The 13278-nt window shown below is 47.3% G+C and overlaps 1 protein-coding gene across 1 annotated transcript; it reads right to left on the bottom strand.

Moving 5' to 3' along the window:
* Nucleotides 1-8775: 8775 nt before the first annotated feature.
* Nucleotides 8776-12980, bottom strand: LOC121850209 (interferon-inducible GTPase 1-like). Its single transcript, XM_042340805.1, is given in 3 exon segments — nt 8776-9474; nt 12229-12416; nt 12419-12980. Coding segments are annotated over 3 exon segments (1431 nt in total). The 5' UTR covers nt 12963-12980.
* Nucleotides 12981-13278: the final 298 nt, after the last annotated feature.

Genomic DNA, 13278 nt, shown 5'->3' with positions numbered 1-13278 from the left:
TTAAATTGAACAAATATGATTTTCCTGAACTAAGGACGAACCTCGTCAGACATGTCCCGATGATCAGGTCACAGGGTTTCACACTCGCACTCCCCGAAATAACCAGGGAGATTATGGGACAGAAGATAAGATCGATGGTGAACAGAATCTGGCTGTTGGCTGTGCTGGCCGGTGCTGTGGGTGCGGTCCCACGGCCAGGCTTTTTTGTTTGTGACTAGCATTGGGCTGGTAGTCGCAGGACTCGTATATCTCCAGCGTGAGGTTGGACTGGATTACGGGTCTCTGTACAGAGCGATCAGCTCATTCCGGGAGGAGCCCATGAGCATATGGAAAACTGTAAAGAAGCTTTGTTTACTGAGTAAACTGTCTCCAGTGCTGTTGGCCACCGCTGTTGGCTGCACGGTGGCTATGAAGGAACGTGGCTTCCCTCCAGTGACCATCTCTCTCCTCGGAGCAGCAGTGTCCTCGTGGTTCACCGTCACGGTCCTGACGGACGCAGTGAGGCAGCACGTGGGAGCCGCACAGAGAGCCGTGAAAAGCATGTTTGATAAAGATTCATTTTATCTTCTGTAATAGGTCCGCAATACAACCCCTTCCCCCCATCCCTGTCACTCAGGCCTGACCCCACCCACAGTCCCTGTCACTCAGGCCTGACCCCACCCACAGTCCCTGTCACTCAGGCCTGACCCCACCCACAGTCGCTGTCACTCAGGCCTGACCCCACCCACAGTCGCTGTCACTCAGGCCTGACCCCACCCACAGTCCCTGTCACTCAGGCCTGACCCCACCCACAGTCCCTGTCACTCAGGCCTGACCCCACCCACAGTCCCTGTCACTCAGGCCTGACCCCACCCACAGTCCCTGTCACTCAGGCCTGACCCCACCCACAGTCCCTGTCACTCAGGCCTGACCCCACCCACAGTCCCTGTCACTCAGGCCTGACCCCACCCACAGTCCCTGTCACTCAGGCCTGACCCCACCCACAGTCCCTGTCACTCAGGCCTGACCCCACCCACAGTCCCTGTCACTCAGGCCTGACCCCACCCACAGTCCCTGTCACTCAGGCCTGACCCCACCCACAGTCCCTGTCACTCAGGCCTGACCCCACCCACAGTCCCTGTCACTCAGGGCTGACCCCACCCACAGTCCCTGAACCCTATCATGTACCCACTGAATAGAATAGAATAGAATAGAATCTTCCAGCACAGAAGGAGGCTATTCAGCCCATCGAGTCTGTGCGGCTCTTTGAAAGAGCTGCCAGGATATGGGTTCATGCCCACAGCAGGACTTGGAAGTGCATAGTCTAAGGTGTCACTCCAATGCAGTGCTGGGGGGTGGGTTATAGATTCATAGAATGTTATGGCACAGAAGGAGGCCATTCGGCCCATCGAGTCTGTGCGGCTCTTTGGCAGAACTCTAACCCCAATCAGCTTTCTCCCCATAACCCTACAAACCCGTCTTCCCCAGATACCTATCCAGTTCTCTCTTAAAAGCTGTTATCAAATCAGACTTCACTGCCCTTTCGGGCGGATCATTCCAAATTCGAACAACTCGCTGAGTGAAAAAAATTCTTCTAACCTCCCCTCTGCTTCTTTTGGTAGATATCTTAAGACTGTGACCGCGGGTCACAGACACACCTACCAGCGGAAACAGCTTTTCCCTATCTCGCCTGTCGAAACCTTTCATGATCTTGAAGACCTCTATCAGGTCCCCGCGTAACCTTCTCTGCTCTAATGGGAAAAGTCCTAACTTCTCCCGCCTGTCCTCATAGCTGAGCTTCCCCATTCCTGGTATCATTCTCGTTGTATCATTGGAGATGCCGTCCTTCAGATGAAACTTGAAACCGAGATACCATGTCCCTGTTCAGGTGGACGTTAAAGATATCTAATGTACCTACAGATGTATATATCTGTGTGTGCGTGTTATCTCTCTGTTACTGTGTATATATGTGTCTATCTATATAGAATCATAGAATTATACAGCACAGTTATCAATTATCTTCCGCCCCCCTCCCAAGCCCTCCCCAACTTCCTCCCCGACATCTCCACTCTCCTATCTTCCATCTCCCTCTACTCTGAACGCCTCCTCATCCTAAGCGATTTCAACCTTCACCCCTTCCTGCTCTACCTCTGCTGACCTCTCCCTTATCTCCTCCCTCAACCTCTCCCGCCAGATCCACTCCTCCACCCCCGTCCGAGGTCACCCCCTGAACCTGGTGATCACTCAGGGCATCTCTGTCTTGGACCTCACCATCATCGATAAAGCTATCTCGAACCATCACTTCATCTTCCTGAATTCCTCAATCCCTCTTCCCACCACCACCCAACCTCAACCTCCTACCACCCGGAAAAAAATCTCCCCCCTCTTGGCTGCCTTGGAGTCATCTGAACTCTTTCCCCTCTGGGCTTCCTCTCGCAATGACCTATCCTTCTCGGTCACCCTTCTCCACAGCTCCCTCTCCTCCACTCTCGATTCCCTTGCTCCACTCACCTGAACTGACTCCTCCTCACGAGAGTCACCGTGCTCCCTTGCAGCACAGATACGAACCGCTGAGCGCACCTGGCTTAAATCAAACTTAACTGTCCATTGGCAGATACGGTTGGACCTTATCAAATCCTACCGCTCCACCTTCGCCTCCGCTAAATCGTCGCTCTACTCCGAGACAATCTTGGAGGTCAAGGAGAACCCCAGGCTCCACTTCTCCATCACCAACTGGCTCCACCACCCACCCTCTCATGCCTCACCCATCCTCACCTCCAATTCCAACTGCAAGGCAATGCTGCACATCCTCGAATCCAAAGTCGAGGGTATCTGCTCAGTTCCCTCTGTCCTTCTATCTCCATCTCCCCCTCTCATCTTAGCCCCTACCCATCCCACATCTTCGAACCTGTCTCCCACTCCTCTCTCTATCACTACCACTATAACCCGCATGAGACTGACCACCTTATCCCTCGACACCATCCCTCCCCCTCTCCTTAACTCCAAGCTCCATCTCCTTGCCCCTCTACTGACAGACATTATAAACCTCTCCCTGTCAACTGGTACTGTTCCCACCCAATTAAAAACAGCCGCCATCACTATTATCTTTAAGAAACCCTCCCTGGACCCATCACTGCTCTCAAACTATCACCCCATCTCCAACCTCTCCAATGTTCTGGAGTGAGTTGTTGCTTCCCAGCTTTGTTCCTTCCTCTCTCACTACTTCCTTTATGAACCCCTCCAATTAAGTTTCCGTGCTACAAAAAAATTACATTTATAGAGCACCTTTCACGTCAGGAGGACATCCCAGAGCACAGAAACAGCCCTGGTCAAAGTGACAAGTGACGTTCAGTCCATCTGTGACCAGGGCTTCCTCTGCCTCCTCGACCTTCTTGACCTCTCTGTTGCCTTTGACACCACTGACCACTCTATCCTCATCCACCACCTGTCCTTTCACCTGAACTCTATTCATTGAGAAAGATTTCAAAATTCAGAGGATCATTCTGGAGTCATGCTGGGGGTGGGGAAAAGTGCATCGTAAAGGAATTTTAATACTTTAGCTAAAGAGGGAGAATGAACTGATAATTAAAATGGCAGAGGCTGGATGGAACAAGGCAGCACAGAGAGGAGCTGCCCCGTACATGCAAATATTCTGCAAGACCAGAGAGACCTTCAGAGCTGAAACCTGCGCTACACACAGTCTGGGCTCAACCTCATTTCTGCACAATAAACAGAACAGACTTCCGTTCCCATTGTGGTGTGTGAGCATTGCCGCTTCGCTCTGACACTGCACCAATCCCCAGACTGCCAATTGCGCACAGCAGTGTCCCACAAACAGTCGTGGTTTGAAAATGACCAATTTATTATTGTCTTGTTTTGGAGGAATTATTAGTAGGTGTGTGAAGTAAGGAAACTTGCCCAAGGTTTCTCACTTGCAAGGCGAGTGCTCTAACCACTGAGCTACAGGATACTGTATAGTATATTCTGTGAAGCGCTTTGAGACATCTCAAAGACATGATATTACGCGATATCAAATGCAAGGATTATTATTTCTGTAGAGTGCAGTGACTGTGTTTTGTGGTCATATTGGTTGTTTGCTCCTCATCCCAAGAGCACAGTGGAGCCCAAGCTGGAGACATGAGTGTGAGGGTATCAGGCTACGTGAAGCAGGTTATTGTGATTACAGTCCCGGTGGAAGCTGTGAGGACATGTTACGGGCAGTGATGTTGGAGAGGCTTAGGAAGCTGTGATCACAATGCTGGGGACAGGAAGCCAATCATAACAGGAACCGGGCGGAAACAAGTTTCTTTCAATCTTCCTTCAGTCGGTCTCCAAAACACCAAAATATTACAATATTGTTTTCTTTCTCCCGAATTACAGGGGTAACATTTCTTATGTGTTAAGTCTTGTCTTAAAATTGTATAACACCTTTCACATCAGGAGGATTTCCTAAGATAATAATAATAATAATCCTTGCATTTGATATAGCACCTTTCACGTCTTCCAGACGACTCAAAGCGCTTCACAGAATATGCTGTAAAGTGAATTGACTGTGTATTTGTGGGAGAAATGCAGCAGCCAATTGCACACAGCAATGTCCCACAAACAGTCATGGATTGAAATCCAATTTATTATTGTTTTTGCAGGGATTATTATCAGGCGTGTGGAGTAAGGAAACTTGCCCAAGGTTTCGCCCTGACTGGAATTGAACCCAGGTGTGTCGCTTTCAAGGTGAGTGCTCTAACCACTGAGATACAGGACTCCACAAGATGTTGGACAGTCAGGGATTGACTGAGCTGGGGTTCCATATCAGGAAGGGTTGTGGGCAGGAAGGGAAGGAGGGTGGTTGAAGAGGAGGGTTTTGAGATGCATCCTGAAGGAGACAAGGGAGGGAGCAAGTCAAAGGGAATATGGGATGGAGTTCCATAGGATGGGGGCAGAAAGGCTGAAGGCTCAGCGGCCGCTGGTGGGGTTGGCTGGGCGGGGGATGTGGAGCAGGCCAGAGCCTGCTGAGCGGAGAGAGCGGACAGGTTGATATGGGATCAGCAGGTCACAGAGATAAGGAGGAGCAAGGCCATGGAGAGAGGGCCTTGAGGACGAAGAGTTTGAACTCTATCCTCTGGGGGATGGGCAGCCGGTGGAGCTGGATGAAGGTGGGGGTGATGGGGTCACGGAGCCTGGTGCAGGAGAGGTAGGATCTGAACAACTTAAGGACAGATCACAAAGAATGAGGTGAGAGGAGAGATGGTGGAGGAGGAGTGTTCAATGGTATCAATGGCAGCAGAGAGATCAAGGAGGATGAGGAGGCAGAGGGAGCCCTGGACAAAATGTCATTTTGCACTTTGACCAAAGTCGTGGGCGGCATGGAAACCTGATTTGTGAAGGTTTGTGAAGCAAATGGTGGGAGCGGAAGGAGCAAAACTAGGAAGCATTCCAGGACCTTGGAAAGGAAAGGAAGGTTTGAGATGGGACGGTAGTTTGAGAGCAGTGATGGGTTCAGGGAGGGATTTTTAAGGACAGGAGTGATGACGGCTGTTTTTACAGGGGTGGGAATGGTGCCAGGGAGATGTTTCTGATGTCTGTGAGTAGAGGGGCAAGCAGGTGGAGTTGGAAGTTAAGGGGAAGGGTAGGCTCGGTGTCAAGGGAGCAGTTGATGGGTTTCATATGGGTTATAATGGTGGTGAGAGAAGAGGGGGAGACAGATGAGAAGGTGTGGAGGGACGAATGGGTAGGGCTGGAATGTGAGGGGGAGACAGGGAGGGAGTGGCGGTTGAGTGGCACTTCAAGTCCAGCATCTCCTCCAGCATCGGAGGAGAGGATGGGTGAGGTGTGAGAGTGTGGATGGAGGGTGCAGATGAGGAAGAGGAGCCTGAAGTTGTCCTTGGCCTCCAAGATTGTCTTGGAGTGGAAGGATGATTTAGTGGAGGTGAGGGCAGAGCAGTAAGTTTCATAAATAAATTGAAATAAAGGAATTTAAAAGTTAAATCCAAACTCACTCTCTAACTCTCCAGCTATCTCTGATACATTGGAATTATTACCTCTTAAATTTAAAGAATCTGTCCCTGCTCTTAAAGCATAATATAACACATCACTCTGCCTCCTACTCACGGAAGTCCTCCTGGTACACCAACCACCTCCACGCCCTCAAGGCTGAGGTTTCCCCCTCTGTGAGGAAGCCCCTATGTGTATGTGTGTCAGTGTCTGTCTCAGTTACAGTAACTGGACGTTGTTGCTGCTGGACATGATGTGAGAAGCTGAGCTCTGGAGGAGACGCTGTCTTTCCAGTGACCCGGGACGTCTTTCCCACATGAAGGGCGCGATACAAGTATAACTTGTTGTTGTTGTTGTTAGGGTCAGTGTGTACCAGGCAGCTGACCGAGTAACTGACAAGTGAAAGGTGATAGACCAGTTGTAAGGAAGGATTATTATTATCTCTTAAACTAGAGGTGACATCACACATTAAAGTGGCCGTCGCACATAGTGAGTAGATTTTCAAATAAAATACCAACCAAAGCTGCTTCACAAACTGATGTTACTGTGTATTAAAAGTAAATATTAGGAGCTGGCTGAAGTATACTCTGTGAAGTGCTTTGACATGATAATGATGTGATAATAACAACAACAACAAAACTGAACTGATCGGAGGGTCTCATTAAGGGAAGGATAGGAGAGGAAGGAGTGAAGTTGGGAAGCAACGACTTGTTCAAGGACCTTGGAAAGAAAAGGGAGGTTGGAGATGGGCCAGTGTTTAGAATGCGGGGATGGGTCCAGGGAAGGTTTTTTTCAGGATGGGGGTGATCATAGCTGTTTTTAAGGAGATGGGAACCGTGCCAGACGATAGGGAGAGATTGATGGGCTGGAGATGGAGGCAAAATTCACCCTCGTCTTCAAATCCCTCCCCTCCTCTGCACCCCCCTCTCTGACCTCCTCTCTCCTCACAACAGTGCTCATTGCCTTAGTTGGGATTTCCGATCCCGAGGTTCAAATAATGACCCGACAATCCAATTAAGGTGTAATAGAGATTTATTAATCAAAGTAACACATACAAAACTAGTAAAATAATACTGCCACTACAAGTAACAGAACTTACACTACGAGTTTTGGAGCAGTCAGTCAGTCAGTCGGTTGCGATGGTTTCAGCACAGCTTCTCGGCGTTGGTTCGGCTGCCCTCTTTGTCCAGCTGGATCTGCTGCCTTACTTGCCTAAAGTCAGGATACTTATACTTTTTCGCCGAGGGATCTTCCCCCCTTCTGCTCCAATCAAGCATCTTAGCACATACCCAATGTACTCGACCCTTGCATATCCTTGTACCCATATCTTCTAGATACGCAAACCCTTTGAGATGAAACAGCTTGCTCACTATTCTTCAACACAGGACATCTTGCTTCTCCCTTCCAAGCCCAGAGCCTGTCTCTGTCTGTGTTCACAGAATACTGAGCAGCTTTATTTAGGTGCCCTCATGGAATGCAGATTTCTTGGGCCCTTCTTGCATCCTGTTCTATGCCTTCTCTCACCATCACAACTGACTGATTGTTGACTTTTGAGAACCAGGAGGGCTTATTCTGCCAATTCCTAAAATGTTATTAAAACTGTTTCTTTCTCCCGTTTCCTACCGCCATGCATATATGGTATTGATATACACACATAATAAATTAATTCTATTAATTCTTCTATTGCTCTTTTTACAAACTATATTAAAATCAACCTTTTCTAACACCTTTGTTCCTCTGGGTCTGGCCTCCTCCTTGTCCCCCGAATCCTCTGCTCCACCCTCGGTGAAACTTGCCCAAGGTTTTGCCCTACTGGGAATGAAACCCAGCTCTCTCCCTTGCGAGGCGAATGCTCTAACCATTGAGCTATAGGAATCCTTCATAAGAAACAGCATGAAACCATGGAAAATCTCATTTTTGATTACAAACAAATTTATATTTAATTTTCACCGTTTATATTGGGCGGATGTCTGGAAGTGCTTCTGACTAGACAACTTGGGCCTGTGTGGGGAAGAGCTTGGTGGAGAGAAGAAGGAAAATTCGGTTGATAAGGTAGGTCTTACTGCAAGATGCAAAAGTGGAGGCCTCTGAGGTGGAGAGACTTGGGATTTGAGTTGCAGAGAATGCAGACAGAGTAGATGAGAGCTCAGCCAACGACAGTGGGCAGAGAGAGACCTGACACAGATCTGATGGATTGTGGAGAATCACTGATGTAGAGTGAGGAGGAATGTGATACGCTAGAGGAGTCTGGTCCAGGAGAAGACCTGGGCTGTTGAAATCTGGATGGTCTGCAGTTGTGTAGGGAGGCGCTGGAGAGTGGGGTGAGCAGGAGAGGTGGAGGAGGGGAATGTGCAGGTGAGGGAAAGCCGAGAGAGTGAGCGCCCAGATGTAAAGTTTGAAAAACAGTTGGGGGTCTAACAAGACACTGAGGTTCCACACTGTGTCTCTGATATGAAGTGAACATCTGTACAGACCTGAGGAAGTCAGTCACCTGCTCACATTTGGAGATGGAGGTGAGGATGGAGGGAGCACGTGTGGGTGTGCAGAGCAGGTGGTTGGTGGTGGAGACGAGGAGCCTAATTAGTATCAAATGCGACCTTCACCACACTTTTTGCATTCTTCACAAGATCATCAAGTGCAGCATTCAGCAGCTTGTAGGTCAGAATAAATCCTGCTCCAAAGAGAGAACCCACAACTGGTACAAAATCGAGGGCCAGCTCTAGTGCGGAGATGGCAATGGCACCAGTTCCGAGCATTGACCTAGTAACTAGATCACTGTTTATCTCACCCACGAGGGGGTTTGTATTACGCTTTCAGATCCTCTCCAGGTTTACTAACTCTCCTGGCCAATCTTTCAAGAGAGGCATCATCCAGACACAAGCAGTGACGGAAATATATTATTGCTGTAACTAACAAAGCGATATCACAATCAAAGGACAACCCTGGAACTGGCACAGCTCTGACAGAAGCGGAAGCTACAGCCATCATCCAGACTCTTTTCTTTAAAATCCCCCTTTTCTGCTCCACAATTTCCACAGTTGTGTTTGGGAATGACAGGATGAAAACATCTTTCTTTATATCTGGGAGATCATTTGCAAGAGTTTCCCTTAATATAAGAAAATCAAACTGATCCAGTTTGAGGCTTGAGATGAGAAAAACAGATGGGAATTGAATCCCTGCCTTTTCCAAGTTACTGACACAATCCTTCCTGATCTTTTCCAGCTCTGCTTCTTCATTATAATCAATACCCTCCCCTCCAAGCCCATTTGGAGCTGCTCCCTCATCATTTCTCTGAAGACCTCTCATACTGTTGATAAAGCTGGATTTCCCTGCTCCTGATTCCCCTGTGATTGCAATGCTAAGCTCTGCAGACTCCAGATCCTGTAACTTCTTCTGGATCAGGAGAGTGACACCTTCAACTCCTCCTGTTTGAAAAGCAGCCTGAAGCTGCTTTAGTTCTTCCTGTTTGAAGGATTTGAGTGAGAAGGTGAAGCCATTTTCTCTCTGAAAGGAAAGAAATATTGTACATTATACACAATTTGAAGCCTAAACCCATTGCCCCCATTGATAAAGCTTCTGTCCAGAGTGATATTAGGTCCTCAGAGCCAGGATAACAGATCCCATCACTGCTCTGTACTGATGTGTCCAGCTATGGAAGTGGTGAGAGAACCAGCCTCTGTGCCCTGGGCACCACGGCAAGTGGAGATCCTCGGTTGAGAGAACATTTTGGCTTCGTTGAGAAATGTAGAACAGAGACTCAACATCTGTGTGTGTGCAGATCTTTATTTACCACAGACAGTCTCCAGCGTCCTGTAATAGAGCGGGATTCCCTTCAGTGCCGGCCTCAGACTGTGGCTCTGTATCTCTGGGATACTATTTTTTTGGTTAGCCAGGTATCTATAATAATAATAATAATAATCTTTGCATTTGATATAGCGCTTTTCATGTCGGGAGGACGTCCCACAGCGCTTCACAGAACACAGTGTAAAGTGAATTCACTGTACATTTGTGGGCAAACGCGGCAGCCAATTGCGCACAGCAGTGTCCCACAAACAGTCGTAGATTGAAAATGACCAATTTATTATTGTTTTTGGTTTTGGAGGGATTATTATTAGGTGTGTGGAGTAATGAAACTTGCCCAAGGTTTGGCTCTGCCTGGAATTCAACTCAGGTCTCTCGCTTGCAAAGCGAGTGGTCTAACCACTGAGCTACAGGACTCCGTCTGACACATGAGGAAACCCATCACCAAACTTAACAGTATCCAAGCTGAGAATTCCACACATCCCACCAACACATGGAAATCCCAGAGTTAGATTGTTGGAATGGAATGTGCACTCTCTCCCTGGAGGGACACATCCTGTTTACATAATTCCATAGGCACAGGTGAGCAAAAGCCAAGGCTTGTGGATCCCAGAGTGTGCGTTGGGGTAACTGGTGGAGTCTAACCAAATAAAACTGCATAACTTGGTATTGGTATTGCTGTCTGGCAAGCTTTCCCGCTGCTTGTCCAGCGAGGAACACCCTACCCCTGTGGGTTTGGTTTGTACGATGAACAAGAGCTGAGTGGAATGACTTCCTGCCCCAGTGGACAATGGAAGGCTCTGCCCTTCCAGGTCCTGCTGATGAGCCAAGTGGGTTGTGCCCTGGAATACTGCGGACCTGCCTGGCTCAGGAACCGGACAAGAGACTACCAGATACGGTCAGGCTTGTCACCTTGGAGCTCCAAGGAGACCTCGCTTACCTCTCCCCCAAGGAGCTATATTATAATGTTTGCAGCACAGAAGGATGTCATTGAGCCCATTGTGTCTGTGCTGATGCTTTGTAGCTGTCTCCTCAAATCCTACTCTCCTGCTCTTCCCCAAATTGTCTATGATATTCTTTCCTGAAGAGAAGATAACTGATCACTACTGAAACCTCGTTGCTACAATTATTGTATGTTGCAATTGTGGGTTGTTGTCCTTTGCACAATCATTGACTGGAACTACAATCAAGAAAGACTTGTTTAACATCCAAACTGTGCACACACTATTTCATTAATAATTAAATAGTAAATACAAAGTTTCATGACAGTGTATCTTTCTCTCTATCACCCTTTTAAACATCCCATTTAGCTCCATCTCTATGGCCTTTGGGCCAATGCATTCCACATTATCACAACCCTAATATTTTCCTGATATAATACAATACAAATTACAATTGTATAGCGCCTTTAACTTTGGGAGGACGTCCCAAGGTGCTGGAGAGTCAGGAATTTGGACCCGAGCTGAGGGTCGGGATTGGGATCTGACATCTAACCATTCTACCTCTAATATTGATATTTGGCCTCTTATTTAAATTACAGAGAGTACCGGCAGTGTGTTTACAGACAACAAAATACAATACAAATTCATAATCAGATAGCACCTTTCACATAGTGAGGTCACACTAAAGAGCTTAGCAGTATTGGCTGCACCTGAGCTGGGGGGGAACCTAAGGGCAATGGAGTGGGAAAGGTTTGGTCAAAGTAGTAAATCTAGATGGACCTTGAATGAGGCAAGACCATGGAGGGATTTCATGGTGAGAACAGGGATTTTGAATTTTATCCGCTGGGGATGTGGAGCCAATGCAGCTGAGCGAGGAGGGTGATGCTCGGCATGAGGAGCCTGGTTAGGGAAATGACACGGGTTTCAGAGCGCTGGATAGTTTAGAATCATGGAATCATCCAGCACAGAAGGAGACCATTTAGCCCCTCGTGCCTTTCCTTTGAAAGAGCTCACACCATAACCCTGCAAAGTTTTCCCTTTTTAAATACCTTTTAAATAAGATTGTCTCAAGAAGAATGAAAAGAGAGCTTAGGAGAAATGTTTTAACACAGAGAGTTGTTGTGACTAGAATGTCACCAGTCGGCTGTTGGAGGCAGAGTCCATTAGGGGTTTGACATGAACATAAGAGATAAAGGCTTGAAGGGGAATGGGGAGAGGACGAGGCAGTGGGATTGAAAGGACAGATGCTTGAGATCTGGGGCAGACGTGATGGGCTGATTGGCTTCATTCTGCTCTGTAAATTACTTTATAATTTTCACACCTTTTCAGAGCAGTTTGGACTAAGTATTCCTTTTTTAAAAGTGATATGAAAGTGTATTATATCAGTGAATATTGGATTCCAGAGGCCAACTGGACATCACTTTCTTTGGAGCCAGACCTAAACTCCAATTTAATTTTCCTAATCTAAAACCAACCTAAATAATGGAAGTGGAGAGGGGTTCATTTCCTGCTTCACAGGATCCACGGATCTGTTTGGAAATGACAGGAGGAAAACATCTTTCTTTTTATCTGGAAGATCATTTCCAAAAGTTTTCTTTAATACAGGAAAATCAAACTGATCCAGATGGAAGCTTGAGATCAGAAAAACAGATGGGGATTGAATCCCTGCCTTTTCCAAGTTACTGACACAATCCTTCCTGATCCTTCCAGCTCTGCTTCTTTGTTATAATCAATACCCTCCTCTCCAAGCCCATTTAGATCATTGTCAACATTTGACCGAACAGAGTAGAAGTTCTTGCCCAGACGTTTAATCTCCTTGGCGAGCAACGTATCATTCTCAGTGAATCTCGTGTGTGAGATAATGATGAAGAAATCATATCTTTTAAACTGCATCTTTTTCACATATTGATCAGCTTTGAATGTTGAAGTTCCAATTCCAGGCAAATCCCAGAAATAAACACCTTTCACAGTGGGATGTGAATATCCGGTTCCCTCCAGTGTGGTTTCTATGTTACCAGTTGGAGCTGCTCCTTCATCATTGCTCCGAAGACCTCTCATAGCATTGATAAAGGTGGATTTCGCTGCTCCTGAAACCCCAGTTACTGCAATGTTAAGCTCTACAGACTCTAAGTCCTGTAACTTTTTCTGTATCAGATGTGTGACTTTGTCTTCTCCACATGTTTGAAAAGCAGCCTGAAGCTCATCAAGCTCTTCCTTGCTGAAACATTTGGAGTCTGGAAATGAAGCCATTTTATATCTGAAAGGAAAATAAACATTGGAAATTGTACAAATCTTCAAGCCTAACCCCATTACTCTGTTGATAAAGCTTCTGTCCAGAGTTAAATTAGAAGCTGTGTGACTGTACAGGAGAGGGGTGGGCTGGGGATCTCATTGCACAGTTTAGACTCACTGACAAACTAATGTCAGCTGGCCCGATAGGGAAGCCCTCTTCTTAATATAAGTCAAATATACAGTAAAACATTGCCTTTCACGCGGGTGGTTTCAGAGCGCTTAACAGTGGTGGAGTCAAACCCTGAGCTGGAAATAGGGAGGAGGTCAAAAAGGA

This window comes from Callorhinchus milii, unplaced genomic scaffold (assembly GCF_018977255.1).
Source record: "Callorhinchus milii isolate IMCB2004 unplaced genomic scaffold, IMCB_Cmil_1.0 Scaffold15, whole genome shotgun sequence".
Taxonomy (NCBI): Eukaryota; Metazoa; Chordata; class Chondrichthyes; order Chimaeriformes; family Callorhinchidae; genus Callorhinchus; species Callorhinchus milii.
This window is presented reverse-complemented; position numbering and strand designations above follow the sequence as displayed.